General features: G+C 35.3%; 1 protein-coding gene across 1 annotated transcript in view; it reads left to right on the top strand.

Moving 5' to 3' along the window:
• The window catches only part of ULK4 (unc-51 like kinase 4), a 255,975-nt gene that overhangs the window by 143,914 nt on the left and 93,105 nt on the right, over positions 1-18,956 (top strand). Inside the window, exon 33 of the mRNA XM_086741634.1 lies at positions 18,164-18,269. Within this exon, the coding sequence (XP_086597760.1) occupies positions 18,164-18,269 (106 nt within the window). The remainder of the gene's footprint in view (positions 1-18,163; positions 18,270-18,956) is intronic.

The raw sequence follows: 18,956 nt of genomic DNA, 5'->3' as shown, positions 1-18,956 counted from the left end.
TTTTGATTTGAATAATTAATATCTATGATAAAACCATGAGGTTAATGGTGCTGATATGATATTAATTAATTTATTATGCTAAACTGATTTTGAAGGTTAGTATGTTTGAAATAGTATGTAATTCAAAAATAAGTAAAATAATCTTTTCTACTTAAAAATTTCATTTATAAAAAGTAAAATATTTATCTAAATTACAATTGGAGATTGAGTTTTTATGTGTGTAAATATTTATCTGTGTTGCCATGTGCTTAAGTCACTGCAGTTATGTATAAAAATCAGGTGGTACCTATTCTACTTTGCATGTTAATTCATATTTGTTTATTTTAATGGGAGTTTGATTCATCTAAGGGCTCTTGTTTGCATGAAAATGTTGGTAACTCTTCTGTTTGAATAGACTTCTCTGAGGGTTTTTCTTTGGCTATCGCGGGTTACTTAGACTCCATGTGAAATTTTATTTTTGTTGTACCTTATTTCCTTTAGGTCTTTTTTTGAAGTATGGTGGTGGTCATGTTACTTTGTGTACAAGCAACTGGAAAGAACATGAAAAAGGCTGGACCAGGTCAGATCAAGCATCTGATCAAACAAGCTGGTCTGCTCGTTTTTAATCTGATGGTGGCCACAACTGGGTGTCTAGAAAAAAATTACCAGAAAGAGTAAGCCTATCTGTCCACCAAGTACTTTCTTTACATCCAACCACTTTCAACCCAAGACCTTTCTGAGCTGGCTGTGGTTTCTATGTGTTTAGTATTTGCAATAGACATCTTTTCCATGACCATGTCCAACCCTCCTTGTAGGCACATATAAACTGCTCGAGTTCCCAATATTGTGGCAAGGTGCTGCACAGCCTGGCTTTGCGTAGCGGGAAGGGACTGCTCCTTTTGCCTGTTTTGAACATGGCTCCTATCAGATTAGTTGATTGTTTTTTGTTTCGGTATTCAAGACATCAGCAAACAATGAATCTTCGTCCACTTACAAGACCCTTGATTTTATAAATCTCAATATTACCCCCTCAGTTTGCTAAAACAGTTTTCTGGACTACAATGCCATCGTTACTTAGGTATTTTTAAATGGAAGTTGTCCCACACTTCTGATCGTTCTTACTACTTTCTCAGGATATTTTCCATTTTCATATATAATTTTTGAGATGTACGACCAGAGTGAAGTATTCAAAGGGTGGATGAGCTGTTGGTTTATACAGTGGCATACTGATGTTCTCTTTTAAAATTCTTCCTTCTTTTCCTTAAATTCCACTTTGATTTTTTTTGACTGCTATCACTGAGCTGTCATTTGTGTGAAACTACCTTTCCTAACCTGAGATTATTAGTTAGTATATGAAGTTAGTACTTTTCCCCCACCATATACATTGCTTTATGTACATTAAATTTCACATGCAACTTCAGATATGTTCTTTCTCCCTCCATTTACACAGATTCCCTGTCTATGAACAAGTTTCAGAGAGCTCAATGTTTAACATCGCAAATTTCCACAGGATTTGTATTACATTAAAGCTCTTTTCACTCAGTCATTATAATTGGACAATTTTCATACTTATTAGAGAAAAAATGTCTAGGAGGTGGTTGGGGATGGGTAAAGGGATAGTTGCACACCCTTTTAATTAGAAATTTAGCTGGTATCATCATCTTCAGAAACCACATAACTTCTGTCACACCTCTTTCCTCCAAATGTTCCTTAGCATTTGCTGCCTTTCTCCTACATTTTCATTTAAATAATGCAGCAAAAGTACTTAATCTTCTGGATTGGTAGCTGGTTCTGCTGTGTGAATAAAATTAAACTAATTAAATTATGTATCTTTCATCCTCCATCCTCCCCTGCTTTCATCGGTAACTGCTACATCTCTCCTTCCATTCTTTAGGCTTTTTTTCTCCTTCTTGAAGTCTTGCACTGCCCACACCTTTCACACATTTAATTTTCCTTCGTTCTTCTCCCATAAACAGTTTGTGGTTTTGTAGTATTCATATATATATATTAGAAGGTATATATTATATATAAAATAAACATACATATATATATATATGTATGTGACATTATTTATGTTAGAAATCTCAACATCTCAGTGACCTCTTAAGTGCTCTTCATGCTAGATCCTGTGGAATAAAAAAGAAGAAATGTGCCTGGTCTCAGGAGCAATGTATCAGTTGACAGTGAGCAGGGGAAGAGGAAGGGTGGAGAAAAACAGCTTTGGGAAGCTGACAGAGCTGCTCTTGTTTGTAGCTGCTGCATGCCCCAGGGCTGGCTGGAGTGCAACCCGGCAGTCTTCCCTCACTCCCACCCCGACTTGGCCAGTCACTAAATCCCAAATTGAGCCAAAGGGCACATGGAGACCTCGTGAAGAGGAGGAGCTGTAGCGCCATGCTGCAAATATGTGAAACATAAGTGCTGCAGAAAAACTGAGTGACAATTCTTCCTAACATGAGACTTCACAGGTCTAGTACTGAATTATGTCCTTTATGAATTAGAAGTTATAGGGAGAAATCCTGACCTTACTATAGTTTGTATGAATTTTATGAGACATTTTAAATGAGTCATATAGAAACGAATCACTGTCAATGAAAATATTTGCCCAAGATTATTATTTTCTACATTTAAATATTTATTTATTTATTTTTGCTGTAGAAATGATATTAAAGCACAATCTTATTCCTTCCAAACTTTGTGTTTGTTATGTTGATTAAGACCAATCTGCCAATTTACCGTTCCTGCTAATGCAAATATCAAGGCAAAGAGAAAACATTTAAGGAAAAATACATACTGAAGTAAAGCTGAGATGCATGCTTTTCAGAGCAAGTTATTGATCTTGTGACCAGAATTTTACTATGACTTCACTGTTCTGTCAAACAGCTGAGGTATATCTCCTGATCTTATTTAAATAAATATTGGTGTACAAATGTGGCAGTTGCTGACTGTACATTTATTGACCAGCTGCATTCTGATGACTAAGGTAATAAGCTATTGTGTGCTTCACAATAGAACTTGTAGAAGAATATTGAATGTCCATGAATAGTTTCTGGCTGGCAGAGGGTTCCACATTATGCTTCTGAACTCTGATCATTTATCTAGAAATTTGTCTGGTTTGACTTCAGTTATGTATAATACATTTCTTATGTTAATGTCTTCCTGAAATAGTTCATATTGCAGGATGATAATTAGATTTTAGAATGTCAGTCTTCCACAAAGCAAAACAATTTAAATCTTAATATTCTGCTTTCAACTTTCTTTTTTTAACAGTAGTCGTTTACTCGTTGTCTTATATGCTTAGTTTCTAAATATATTTTGTTTCATAAAATGTTTTTATAGGCAAGCTTAAAAATCATTGCTTTGCTAAAATAGATTTATAGTCAAATATATGCAAAAAGATTAAGCCTACCATGATCCGATCATAATTTACCCACTGTAACTTTCTAATTACAATTGTAACAGTAACATAATCTCAAAGACAGCTGAAATTTTGATGGTCTCTTTTTAGTATTACGAGGTTCAGTTTCTGCCCCTTGCTTGCTTCAAGCAAGTAGTTCTTTACTATTCATATGGGTACATGAAGCAAAATTGTGTGCTAGAATAGGTTTTTTTTCATTTTCATATACTTGATTCCTTTCAAACCCCTCCCTGCCAAATGAAATAATAACCTGTTCAAACATCGTGATACTAAATAGAGTGGCTGGCAGTTTTCACTCTGCAGTTTAAGCCATGGCGATAAATTCATCCTTATGGCAGATACTTAAGCACTGTTTGGTGGGTGACATTGCTTTTAATTTTCTGTTGCTATTTGATGTGATTTGATATGGAGTTTGACAGTAAATTAGATCATGTACAAGGACAAAACATATTTCTTTCAGTTACTTTCCTTGTTTGAGTACAGTATCCTTTCGACTTGGAGCATTCTTTCTACTTGGTGCGTACTTTATTCATTTGACTAAAGCAGAAGGGACACGTATGAGGGTTGACAGCTCTTTTCACTGCTGCAGAGAACCAAGGATTATTCTGTAAACAGTCCAATTCACTTGTTACTGTATATTGTGAAGTTCCACATTTGCTTGCCCTGGAACAAGTTCTGGAGCAGGATCTAAATTCACTGCACGTAGCTATCTTTAGGGCTCACATCTGGATGGCACTGCAGGAGCATATTGCTGAAAGCAAACAGACTAGCAGTTTTGATGGTAACAATGGAGTCTGAAAAAACACTGGATGCCTGAATAAGATTCCATTAAAAAGGGGGGAGCGAGAGGGATGTCTAATGCAGTCCATTTAATGCAGAACTCTCCAGAGAGTGAAGTGGGGATTATGCCTGCTGCCCTTCTTATTAAAGACTGGTATAGAAGATGCTTTTGAGCGAATGGTATCTCCATAACAGACGCTCTATTACTCATGAATACGTTTCTAATTATATCTTAATGATCTCAGGCACAAATAGGAAAACAAAAATCTTTGTCTCCCTGAGTGGTTACCTTAGAGGCTGCAGGATTGGCAAGGTTTAGATTATCCATCTCCTCTCGCTAATCCCAGGGGACTTCATTGTGAGAAATGAGACTTGTTTATGATGGTGAATTAAATTGCTGTAAAAGGTTATTTCAACAGACAGTTGGGAAATCATAATAAAATAATTTAGTAAAAATGGGAGCTAAAGTATGCTTAATGAAACATGATTAGATTTAATTTTCTTGCTATTTCAATCATTAAAGGTACATTATCCTTTCTCAGACCTCATTTGGGCTCTTTGCCACAGGCCCACTCTTAGTAACAGACTGAAAGTTGCATGTTCCATTAGGATATGAAAATAGCTAATGATACCCTACTCTTCTCTCCCTGGCTTTTGTAAAATTCCTGTTACTGGCTTTTCAGATATATTTTAGCTGTTTTCCTCTTTCATCCTTTTATTTTCTCTCACATCTATTATACACGTTTTTCAGCATGAATAACTATTCAGAGAGGACAGGTTGAATGAAATGAAGTAAAATACTAATGTGGTTACCTTAATAACTGTAAAATGCTTATTATGAGTAATTAAAAAATTAACTCTTTTAGTTATTACTAGGACCCTGTGTTCTAACAAAGTTAATATTTTAATCAGTTCATATAAAACATGTTTCTATGCTAACTTAATCCAATGATCCAATTATTTGAGGATTTTTGTTTTGGTGTATTTTTATTTTTCTTTATTCTTTCCTTTTACAGCACAATGACATATTGTGTGCCATCGTATATGGGCTAAAATTTCTGTCTGGCCTCTAGTGATAATAAATGTAGTTCTCAATGATATTTTATGCCTCTCTCAGCATCAAAATGCTACTTTGATCTAAAAGTATCCAGCTCCTTTTCAGGCTATGAGTTCATATGAGAATAAAACTACACTCTTTGTTGGTAGGCAACTTGGGCAGAGCATCAGAACCTTGCTGAAAGGAACTGATCATGGCTCCAGAGTTTCCAGGACTCGAGTGTGTTGTTTGAGGGAGGAGATATTTGGGTTATTTCAGTGTTTCATTATGTTATTCTAATTTGAATGTAGTTTTCACTGAGAAAAGCTTCTTGTATTCCGAGTGAAATTTCTGCACAAAGTGGCATGGGAGGCACAGGAGAAAGGCAGACCTCAGGGTAGCCGGTAGCCTGTTAATCTGGAATACCTTAGGAGAAGGGGCCAAGTGCAGATCCCAAGTTCAGAATCATCCAGAGGGAATGGGTGATGCTGGATTTCTGAAGCTCAAAACAAGTATTTTGACTACTAGGCAAGATGTTTTACTAGCATCTCTCAGCATCTCCTACTGAAGTTGCTTCAGTTTGTATCTATTAAATTTTCCTTGTAGCAGAGGCTTCTGATGATCTGGATTTTCACTTAAAATGAGGAGAAAGAAAAGAACTTCAGTTCTCTACACTTCATGTGAGATAGTGAACTACTGTGAGGTACAGGTAGTATGAGAACCTGTGGAGCGTGTCAGTACGCACTGGGAACATTTTTTTAAGTCTTGAACATTCGAAGGAATGGAAAATCTAGCTCTGTTTTGAAAAAACATAGATTCTCAAGTCATTCATGTTTCAGTGTTGCTAGAATAGATTCATTTGAATTTTGTATGTCATAGTTAAAATAATTATGAGAAAATATATATGCATATGTATATTTGTGTGTGTATATTATTTAATGTATCCTGTCCTCCTTTTAAAGCAAGAGGCATAAATTCTTATGTAATCGTTTAGTATCTCTTTACTACTGAAATGAGCTACGTGAAGGGGGGGAAAAAGTCACTCTTTTGGGGGTTGAAAGCACTATGTTTCCGGTGCCTTTGTAGTGTATTGCCTATGTTTCCAGGTGATAACTTCCTTAACAGTGACAAAAAGTAGGAAGATTTGAGTTGAACGTGTGCTCGGAAGAAAACGTGTGTTGATGACTGGAATATATCTCTGATATTAAGCAGAATTTATTTTTGTAACCTATACCAGTTTTCAAACCTGTACTCCTAAAGTTCATTTCTTGAACTGAGATGTAGGCATCTAAATAGAAATGACCTGGGGAGAAGAGGTGGGACAAGACTATGAAGAAAACTATAGTAAATCATTTGGCAATTACCCTGGAAAGATGTGCCAATATAAAAAATGGTGTTCAACATATTATTAATAATAGTAGTAATAAAATGGAGAATGACTTCCTGTATCTTTGAGAAAGAAGTAGGACTTGTTTAGAAGAGCTTCCTGTTTTGCAGATGTTAGTCATTCTTGATTCTGTCTTTGATCCATTTGTTAATCTCCTATCAAAATGGAATAAATTATGGGTGAGATCATATGTAGCAGCAAGAGGTATACTTTCTTTTAAATCATAGCATCTGATACTACTTTGCAGTACTTAAGACGAGCAGAACTGATGTCGTTTCCTTGTATTCTTGTGGATCTGAGTTAAGCTTTTAAATTCTAAGTTGTACTCTTGCTCCTTTTTGAAATGTAGGAGTTGACTTCAGAACAACTGAGAGTAGGAGTTTTCAGAAATGGTGCTTGGCTTGTGCTGGGCAAGTGCACAGAGTGTCCCTCAGGGGCTACCATGGGGTACCAGCTGTCCCTGTAATGCTGAGTGTATTTGCACCATTAATTTTTCAAACTGTCTGCTGCCTGACACTATTGAGATAGCCACCGTGGGAGCAAGACCCAGGCCATTCCAAAATTCTTTGTGCTCTATTTTTTTTAGTATATTCAGTGAAGCAATGCCTGTTTTCTGTCTTTTCTTCCTTGTTTAATATTCTGGGTAATGAGAACTGTTTGTGCTTTCTGTCTGTCTTTTGTTTAATAGCAGCTGCTATGTGAAAACGTGGATGTTGTCACTGGAGTGACTAAATTGTAGAATGGTTTGGGTTGGAAGGGAACTTTAAAGAACACCTAGTTCCAACCCCCCTGCCTTGGGCAGGGACATCCAGCTGGATTAGGTTGCTCAATTCCCCCTCCAGCCTGACCTCGAACACTTCCAGGGATGGGGCATCCAGCACCTCTCTGGTGGTGCCTGTGCCTCACCATCCTTATGGTAAATAATTACTTCCTTATATGTAATCTAAGTCTTCCTTCTTTTAGTGTAGGTACCATCTGAAATTCACAAGAATAGTAATCTATTAGCACATACAAATTTATATTATTATAAACCTCATATTGCAATTATGAGTTGAATTATGATATAATAATAATAATAATAATAATAACAATAACTGTCATTCTTGTTAGCTGTCATTTCTTTCTCCTTTTTACTTCCTTCTCATCAGTTCTGGTTCAGAAGCTGCTTCCTAGTCCAGCATCACTGGTAGACCACTGCAGGCGAAGGAAATTTATATTCCGGTATCAGTGAATTCCAGTGGCTGGAGGATATAATTCCTGTGACTGATGTTGCATTCATGCTGTCAGTATTTTATAGAGCTAAAATGGGGCTGTCACTTCATAAGTATTTTGCTGAAATACACATCTGAAATGTGACATACTAAAGTGAACTTCATCATGTTCACTTTTTCTAGGGTCGCAGGTAGAGACAGATTAGGGATTAAATGCAAAACAGGAAGAAAACAAGTGAAGGAATAAATAAAGATCGTGATGAAAGGAAAAAGATATGTATGCCACCTTTAGTTCTGCTGCCACAGGCAGAACTAATTTAAAAGCAAACTGTGGAGTCTGAAAGCTGCAGCAACATCCTAGAACAGTTTGAGTAAGGAGAAGGTACTGTCATTTGACCTGGAAGTTCTGTCTTTTTAGTCTGTAGATTTATTTATTCTTTTTAGGTTTTCATTCTAACTACAAGCTGTTCCTTCTGGTAAAAAGTAATAAAACAAAATCATGTTAACCTTGTACAGAATTTGATTAAAGGATATCGTTGGTGGCTTGTCTGTTGGACACCAAGTTAGACTGAAGAGTGGATCAGATCTTTGTGGGAGATCTGTGGATAACAGTAAGCTTCCTTCCTGTTGTGTCTACAAGAGAAAGTGTGATTCTAGTATTTACATAGAATACGAAACTGTACTTCCTTTTATTTTTTTTTGTTTGTTCCAGTTCAGAAGTTGTCTGGCTATGAGTCCAAACTGCTCCTTCCAAATATTCCCAAATGTGGCTATTAGTACCAGACTTGTTTCTCTGAGAACAATGAGCTTTTAGATGGCTATGAACACTACATTTTTTTAGGCTTAGATTTCACAAATACTTATTTTTGTAAGCAGACATTAAGAGAGGTAACAAATACTTGAAGTTTTATTCAGTTTAAATATGTGTGTCAAATCCACTTATGCTCAGGAGAGTTTTAATCCAAAGTTTTACTGTGGCACATACACAGTTAGGACAAGTATGAATTCTAATCTTACCTTCAAATTGTGAATCTTTGCCCCGGTGTCATAGTTCAGTTCTGTTCAGACTGTTGATTTTTCACTTTTACCCCAGCTCATTTTATTCTTGAATTTCATATACACAGCTTGACATAAGGAGAAAAAGCATTCATCCTTGAGTTCTTGAACAAGTGCCAAGGTTACACTGTGATACATGGGGTATGAAAGTGTGTTTGTGTAATATACATACTATTTATCAGGGAACATTAATTTGAGCTAGAGTTGAGAGTAGAGATGATATACCACTCATTTATAGAAGAAGAAACTTTACAGAGATAGGTTACCCCATAAACCCTATTCCTATAATTCTCAGAGATATTATATTATACCTAAAATTTTTTTTACAACCTGGATTTGTAAGTATTTATTTGAGTATGGTAAAGGTTTGATAATGTTCATGGTCCTTAATTAACACGTATATGAGTCTACCATTCTTTATACTTTTTTTTGCAGTGCTCAGTCATCTGGAAACAGTAGTGCTAAAATGGAGGAGATACCCAGTTCTGTAACCTTCTGCAATGTCAGAAGAAGGGAGGAGGCTTGAAAGGGAGTTGTTTTAATTTAAGAAGTGTTGGGCCAGGCAGAAGATCATGGATTGTTTTATCCTGACTATGTATATTAAGCAAAGGAAAATCATGCCAAACAAATTCTCCTTGTAGTATTTCTTTAGAGTATATATGAATTTCACTCTTAAGCAAACAACTTCAGTGTTGAGAGTTAATATTTCTTGAATATAACAACACAAAAAAGCACTGTGATGGTAAGTAGAGTTATTTAACCATTTTTGGTTTACACTTAAACACAATATTTTGCTAGATATAGTTTTCACTTACAGCAATCAGTTCATAATTTTTCTTGCCTTATCTGCCTAGTGACATAGTAGGAACATAGTTTGCATAGAACATAATTGCTTGTCTGTCTAAGCCCAGGACAGGAACATGAAAGAGATGCACTCTCTCTTATGGGGTAATAACGCTGGCTGTATTAAGCTTCAGCACTTCCACCAGTCTGTTCATTGAGGAATATTGTTAGCGCTCCCCATTAGCTGCCTTGTGGCTTGGTGCCTTGGTATAAACTAACAAAACTATAAACTAAACTATAGCTTGCTGCTATAGAAATAACCTGAGTGGGGAAGGGCTGGGAGATGAATTTGCTAGGATATCCATACAAAGTAGTATGTGTTCTTTGAGCGGAGTGAAGCGTTGATAGTTGATACAGTCTGATTGCATGTCTTTTTTCTAAATGGATGTCTCTTTGGGAAAATGCAAAACCTCTAGGAGCAGATATCCAAATACTGATTAACAGGCTGCCTTAAAATAGAAAAAAGGTGAGAATTTCCCAATGTCTTTCAGACTAGTAATTAATCCCTAAAATAATCTCTAAAAAACTTAATAATAGAAATTAAAGCATCATAAAATTATTCAGAAGATGCCAAATGTAATGCGACAATGCCATAAATCTAGCAACAGAAGATTCAGCAGATGCTTCCTTTTGATGTAACAACCCTTCAATGTTTTAAAGTTTAATGTAATTTGAATAAACTGATTATCAACATTCTCCATTGCATTTACAGATTGCATAAATGTGAATGTGTGAAAAAAAAAGTGTTTTGAACTAAATAGTATTATGGGGGTACAAGGCATAAAGCAAAGGGTAAAAAATAAGAAATAAATATGTAAATTCATTTTTCCTCTCACTTTCCAGAGCATGACTATTGCTCCTCTCAGCCCATCTAAATTATGGTAGGGAAAAGCATTCTTTTCTCCTTCAGACAGGTTCAGTTTCTCTGTGTTTCTTTGTAAGCCCATGGCTTCTCATTCAACACCCTTTTCTCCAGCACCACTGCATTTAAGTCTGTGAGTATGAAGAAGAAAACATTCAATTTGAGATTAAGAGGGACAGTGGATATTTTTCCCCATCCCTTTTACTTCCTCAGAGGAGTCTAGTCTTTCCTCGGTTGTTTTTTCAGCTGTTAGGCAAAATATAAATATCAGGAAAGATATTTCGATTTGGATCTTGCAGATCCAGTATAATCCAGTATAATCCAGTGGGTAGTATAATCACTGAGTCAGTTGCAATTTCTGCTTTTAACTACTAATTTAGGAACTAGTTAGCTATAGAGAAGGGAGAAGAAACAGAGACCAATTCCTTAACAGCTGATGATGAATTCAGGAATGCAGAGTATAGGAGGCCAGTGTTAAAATCCTTGCACAACCAAATTCCAGCAGAGACTTGAAACTAAGTTTTCAGTGTCTTAGGTGAGTGTCCTTTTCAGCAAATTTTGCTTTTTATGATTTTAAGCAGAAATTCCATTCTGAACCCTTAAAACCTTTTCCAGTCAAAAATTTTAATAAGATCCTTTGGCTAAGTCTAATGAATCTATGTTCTCTAAATTAAAAATGTCATCAGCAAATTCCCCAAACTCATCTAAATTTCTTTACTTCTCGTGGCAAAGTGTCTTTTACATCAAAGAAAAATCCATGTGGGAAAAAAATACTTGGTGTTGATTGGTATCTGTCATTCTGAAGTTGTTTAAGAACTAGCTTTTAATTAATGCTGAAAACACAAATCTGAGAAGTTAATATTCTAGTATGGAAATTTATTGGTGTAATAGTTGATTGCAGCTCCCAAGTGACTTTGCAGCTCAAATAATTCACTGGTACTTGAGACTCTTCAAGGCATCTACAGATTTATGATACTAAATATGAAGTTACTGTTGTGGTGGTATCAATTACTTTTAGAGCTTCATTGCTTCAGAACATACCAGCATGAATTCTTCCAGGGTTCCAGGATCTTCCTTGACAGGAGGAGGTTTAAATCTCCAGAATAAGATATGTACATAGCTTCTTTTCCATACTCTATCTTCAGTTTTGAGCGAATTTTTATTTTAAGGGAGTTTCTGAGTGTTATTCACAGGCTTTGAGCAACCTGATCTAGTGAAAGGTGTCCCTGCCCATGGCAGGGGAGTTGGAACTAGGTGATCTTTATGGTCCCTTCCAACTCAAACCATTATATAATACTCTGAATAACTTTTAATACTCAGAAAGCTAGTTGCTTAGATACTTCTTTCTAGGTAATGAGGAAAATTATGTTTGTATAGGAAATTGCTTCAGAGTGTCCTCCCTGTGAAGAAGCCTTGCTCTACTTGAGAGAGGAGTCATCTCAGGCTCCACCTGTTCACAGTAAAGAAAATTCTCCTTGAGAATGGGTTCTTTCCCTGAGGGTTTCAGGAGCAAAAGGAGAAGCTTTGAGGTTTTGTTGGTGCCAGAAATTTAGGTGCAATTCTGTAGGAAGAAGAAATGGCATAACATTTAGAGATTTGCTGCTGAGTTTCTTTGCACTTCATCTGTAACAGCGATTGTAAGATTGTGTGGCTGGTTAGTTTTCTGTGTTGTGCTGCAACAAAACTTATCCTGTCTTTGCCAAAAAATTAGATTAAAAAATGGTACATGAATTTCACCAAATCAGACCATTAGTTTCTTGCTGTTGTTTTGTTTTTGGTTTTGTTTTTTTTTTCCCCCAAGATGATTGTTTGATTCACTGAAAATTGAATAACAGAAACTTTCATCCTAATAGCTGGGATTTTTTTTTTTTTTTTTTTTTTGTCAGATAAGTACAAAGCAAAAGCAAGGAAAAAGGGAATTTTTATTCAAGATCTGGGACTTTGGTAGTTTTAACTATTAAAATTATATATTGATTTTAAAAGTGTATTGTTATCCTGGCATCTTTCTCTTTTCATCATGTATAAATTAGTAGTGATGACAAGTCTTCGTACAATTTCCCTCTTAACAACCTTGGAGATTGTCTACCTCTAATTCTGAATAGATTTAAATATTCTTCTCTTTATATCACTTAGAAATCTCATACTTAATGACATAGGACAGTTTTGTAATCCTTCACTCGCTACTTGATTTTTTGTTCTTGGATTAGCGTGATTTATTCAACTTCTACAAGTTTGAAACATGAAGCAGTCCTCTTAAAGGAGGAAAAGTAGTTACCCTATTAGTGGATGGTGTTAAAAAAATGTTTTTGTTCACGTGTCCATTCTTTGAAGTTGTATTCTCACAGGATTTGGGAATAAAATGAGAAGAGAAAGGACACTGGCCTTATTTATATTTTTCAGTTATTAGTATTTGTTGTATAAAGAAGTACTTGTATGATCTTGATAGAAACTGATTTTCTAAAAGTAAGAAATTTCATCTTTTCATTCTACAGAGACAATGTTCTTTAGAGCTCTCTTTGTTCTAAATGTCACCTTTCCTCCTTATGCCTCCTGAGATTCTGACCATTAACACAGGTAAAATTGCATGCTTGCCTCCAAGATGATAAGGAATTTGGGGAAATGAAAAGGATGTAACAAATACCTTCCAGAATAAAAAGAATGATTGGTAGCTCTCTGAAAATCTGAACTTAGATATGGCAAGACAACACACTTTTAAATTGATATACTTCTCAGAAATGAATGTACTTCTCAAAAAGTATCTTGTGAAATTTTGCATCACTTGCTGCAGTGGGTAGGAGGAAAAATTCTAAGACTAACACTACTACTTTCTGTTTGTTTGCACTTCACATCCTAGATTTTTATTAATGGTATCCTTTCTCCTTCATTGGTCCTTCAAAATTACTACTGTTTCCCTGTCCTTGATTGACTTGGAGCACTTGGTGACTAAGAATACAGTTTATCTTTTTTTTTTTTTTTTCCTTCAATATTCCAACAGGAATTTCTGTGAAAGTTGCAAGACTTCTGATCTTCATGCGTGGACTGCATGTGTCACTGTTGTGATATATATGAGAAGCATGATTATCTCAGAAATTGGTTACCAGATTAGTAGTTGCTCCTTACTTTATGACCATACTAAGTGGAAAATACTTGGACATATTAGCTCTGTTAGAACTGTGCTTTTGAAAATGGCTGATTTTTGAAAAGCAGAATAGCAGGAGGCATGACTGTGCTTATTTCAGACTTAGATCATCAATAAGGAGACTACTGTTACCTTCATGTTAGATTCCATGTTTATAAGCTTTCAGTTTATGCATCTGGTCTTATGCATCAAAAGCCATAAAATGTTAACTATCAAATTAGCCAAGTGTATACGTAGTGGGATTGAATTTGTTTCTCAGTGGGCTTCCTCTTGTGCAGTGCATATGCTTTTGTGAATGTCCCTTGCAGGCTGCATGCTAATAATACCATTTCATATAGAAGGATTCTACTGTTATGTCCAGAAAAGTTTCTGATCCTCTATTTCATACATACAAAGTAATACAGTGTATCAAAAAAAGCTAGGTTGAATGCAATATTAAACTATAGTCTTGCTAGAGGTCCGTGTTAGCATCAATGCTTCGGTTTATTTTATCTCAACTATGCTGTGCCTAAGAATCATCACGTAAAAATGGCATCTTTTAATAAATGTAATTTTGATATTGTTCATTTTTATAATTTTTTTTCTTTAAATGGATTTAGTGTATGAAAAATCAAGCCTCCATCTTGTTATATCCCCTTATTTACCTAACTTACATTCATAGGTCATAGGTAAGCTTGAGGAGGAGATCTCCTTTATAGTTAAAATTCAATGACTCTAATTGTACTGAATGAGCAGCGGTACAGTGGTATATAGTGGTCCTTAGATTTAATTACAGTGTATCTGTAAACATAGCATTTAGTGCATTTTCTTCTGTATTATTAGATATATGAGTAATAGGCATGTATGTGAAGTTTCCCAAATTGGTAACTTATCACAATTGCTATCTCTTTTGTTATCTAAAATATAATCAAAATACTCTAGTTTGCCTATACTGTTCTAAATTCTAATCCACTTAAAGGAAGAGAAATGGCAGCTTTAGCCATAGTATCTTGCCAAGATTCATACTTCCCGTTTGCTAATTCACACCCTCTTACCTAACTGACTTTAAAAAAATACTTCAACTGATTTCTTTTGTTAACGTCCAACCCTTCAAAATTAGAATGAAAAGTTTAATGGCCTAAATACAGTGCAGTCCCATTTGAAAAGCCTGATTTATCTTCTGTGGTTCCTTTTTTTATACTAGTATTTCCTTGTTATGCCCTTGGTATTTTGTAGCTGTCCTTTTTAAGCACTGAAGCAATTAGTTTTGAGAAGGCTGATTCTTCAGGGTCCAGTGCTTTCCTGCCTTTCATTCGCTGAAGCTGTACATTTTAATGAAGTTGTTTCATCTGTGTTGCCAAACACTAGAATTTTGCTGCTTCAATTCTAATTATCTCTGCTGGCAAATGCTATGTTTTATTAAAGCTGTCAAGTGCACTGTTCATTAAATGTCCACAGTCTGTGGTGCTGTGCACACAAATTAGATCAGCTTTGCTCCTTGATAGATTGTGAAGAAGTTAAATATTTTTATATAAACCTCTAAAATAGAGTCTAACAGCAATCAGTGATGACTTAGATAAGTAAAGTATACCTGTAGCTTCTTGAAACCTAGTATCTTGTCACAAACCATCTATGATACATACATTAAAACTCTAGTAGTACAGCTAAGTATCCCATTTCTAAGATTATTTTATTCATTAAGAGACTATTTTCCTTCCTCAGTAGATCTACTTTGCATCTTGAATTCTAGCTTATGTGTGTTTAGGGTAAGATAAGTTTTGTTACATATACTTTGATACAAGTAAAAGCATTGGTGCTAGTCTTTCAGTAGAGGGTTGTGTAGTATAGTTGATCTCCATTAAAAGAAACATGGCTTCGTGTTAATGTTACATACCTAATAAATGCAAAAGATTGCTGTTGTAAGCAATGGCCAACTTCTCTTGTAATTACATATCTCAAAAAGGAATTTTACTAGAAGGTATTTACTTCAAATATATGGGGCAGTTGTAGAAATATTCTACTTGCAAATAAAATATTTGTCAGTTCTCATTTTGGCACTTGTGGATTTTTTTTTTGCTTTTATTAGTTTTGTATTTTCAGTGTATGTATCATTATCTTCAGAAACACAAATAGTCATTCTTACTTTTTAATGTATTGTTTTCTAAATGTTCTTTAGGAGAATTAATAAGATATTGTGATGATTGACTACCAGATAAACACATTCTTCTGAAATAATGTTTTCTTATCCTTCAGCTATGTGTAGGAAATAACTTCAAATTTATTTTTAGTACCATGGCTTTATGGTATCTCTTTTCTGTATTGGTTACCTTATCTTTTGAAGAATGTAGTGTTTATACTTTCCAACATTGCTTTTAAATTTATCAGGCTGTATTTTAAACTTTCAGAGGAATAGATATTTATTGTACTCTTCATAGAAATCATAAATGACATCTCGATGTGCTTTGTAAAGTAAGCACTTCGAGGCTTTTGGATATATAAATTTTTAGGGTTTGGTAGGAAACTACAATCATTCAAAAGGCTGTGAGCAACTCTTCCTTGTCTCCTCTCCTTATGATCCAGTTTAAAGTGCTCTAGTACAAATAGAAAATTCATACAGCCTGAACTTGAATAGGAGACTGTGTATGTTTATACATTTCTTTATCTGTTACTGTATTATGCATTATCATATATATTTCATGGTATTCACAGGAAATAATAGCATTTAATTTTAGGTTTTGAGTGCAGAAACAGAAATTAATGCTCTCCAACAACCGCCTCTACCTTTCAAAACCTTTCTTTCAGTAGTTAAATGTTTAAAGGAAAACATTTGTTCTTCATGTAGCATGACTTTTTATACCATGGTTACAGAAGACTTTCTAAAGTGGCATTAAAGAATTAAAAATCAGGAGTGTCTCACCTGAGAATGTCTTGCAACCAGTTATATGAGGTTTCCAGCCAGGGATTCAAATAGCGTGGCTTATCCTAAATGCAGTGATGAAGACTTAGAGCAGGCCCAACGCAAAAAGTGGCTTATAAACTAGATATATCACTCTGAATGCCATTCATAGGTTGATTTTAAGTGAATTATTGGAAGATTAGTAAAATATGTTTTTTGTGATTGCTGCTGGCTAGCAGTCAAGCAATCTAATTCTTCACCAGCTGTGGTATTTAGATGATCAATAAGATTATTCCAAAGAAGGAGCGATTACTCCTGTTATTTTCAAGCACATACCTGAGACAGGTCATAAATACCTGGGCCAAGAGATATAGAAAACAAACTGTTCTTGACCACTGATGCTTGTCTCCTAAAGAAACTTTCAAGGAGAGTGTTCCTTTGACTGTATTCAAGGGCTCAGGCAATTTTTGTCACCCGAAATACTTAACCGAACTGCAGACCGATAATCTTTTGTCTTGTTCAATTTAAAATGTAACTTTTTTCAGAGACCTACTGTCAGACAGGAGGTAGATGGCATATTCTGTGACAGTGGAGTAATTGAGTGATATTGGTATATTGAGAGATTTGATGGGAGAGGGAAGCATGGAAGTCACCTAGGTGCATGTGAAAAGTCTAAAATATATGAAATATTACAGTTTTTTCTTAATGTTATTTTAACTTTGGATATATGTTTCTATTTGACTTTGAGACTGAAAAATTGGACAAAATATTTCCTGAACCTTTTAAGGAGATCTGAAATATATTCAGGCTTATATTTATATCTAGACTCAGATTTGGAAAAGCTTCCCCTATTTTGGCTTCTTAGAAGTTACCAAAGTTATTACTGTCACTAGTATGAGTAAATAAATATTTTCATTGCACTGCCTTACTTACCCTTTTCAGGTTGAGTGTGCAAGTGTGTTAAATACAACAGAGGAAAATAAATTTCTTTATAAACCCTGACGCCTTCTGCTTATCAGTATAGTTTCAGAAAATTCTGAAAAATCACTGGTGCAATCTTCAGGCATAAGAAAGACATTGTAAGAGTGACGGAGTTCGATACAGAAATAGGTCTTTAATGTGTGTGCATGTGAAATTAATTTTGTACTTATGGAAGTGTACAAACAAAAACAACAAATAGATTTTACAACTTACTGTGAGTTATCAAGCTAAAACTGAAAAGAGTAAAATTAATACTATAAAAAAATACCATACAAAGGGAAATATTCCTTGTTCTGAATATATCGAGATTAGGTTGATAAAACTCTATGCCATTCCTAAAAGTCCTAAAATTTTAGACCTAACTAGGAACTTTTTCAGTTTGAAAGAACATGGGAGAAGTTTTGGTCCAAGATTTTAGATATGGCTCCCTGAAATTCATGTTATGTGCAAAGATGCTTGGCTGGTTTTCCAGTATTTTAAATGTTAAACTTTTAGGGCCTGATAAAGTATTGCTTTTGTATTACTACTTTTTTGAAAGGGAATAATCTTCTAACATTGCAAAAGGAAAACTAGATTATTTTTATTTTGTGTTTTTGCAGAAGCACCAGGACAGTATACTTGGGAATACGATGCAAACTGCAATCGCCTTACTGAATAACATGGTTGCTAACAAAAGCACGAACATGGTGTTACTCTTCAAAGAAGGTATGTCATGTTTATCTTTAGTTATTCTCCTTACTATAGATTTTTCTCAGTCTCTTGTAGTATCTGGCACTGTGTGAAACTGTAGACTTGTATGTATTTACATTCTATAGTGGTTGTTAGATAATTGCATTGTAACTGACTGGGTACTCCTCATCACTTCATCTACCTCACTGCGGTGGTTTAGCCCGGATCACCACACAGTTTCTTATTCACCCTCCCCCTACCCAGTGGGTCGGGGGAGAGAAATTGGGAAGAAAGGAAAACTCATGGGTTGAGATAAAAACAGTTTACTAAAAATACTAAAAACTACAAAGCTAACAGGATATAAGGATATTAATATCTACAAAATATACGAAATGAACAATGTACAATTTCTCACCACCCGATGTCCGAATGACCGACGCAGCCCGTCCCGAGCAGCGATCACAGGAACAACACCGAGCAGCAAGCAAAGGGGGAAGAGGAAGCTAGCAAGGTAGAGGGAACGATGCCAGCAAGCAAGAGAGAAGAAAAGAATGCCAAGGGTGCCCGAACGGATACCCGACAAGAATGTACAAAAAGAAAAGGAATACCAGAAAATGATGCCCCCTCCCAGGGGTAACCCCCACTTATATACTGAGCATGACGTTTATGGCATGGAATACTCTCTTTGGCCAGGTTGGATAAATTATTCTGTCTGTCTTTCGC

Source organism: Chlamydotis macqueenii, chromosome 2 (assembly GCF_036417535.1).
Source record: "Chlamydotis macqueenii isolate bChlMac1 chromosome 2, bChlMac1.mat, whole genome shotgun sequence".
NCBI classification, from domain to species: domain Eukaryota; kingdom Metazoa; phylum Chordata; class Aves; order Otidiformes; family Otididae; genus Chlamydotis; species Chlamydotis macqueenii.
Note: the sequence above shows the minus strand (reverse complement) of the source record. Positions and strands in the feature narration are given on the sequence as shown.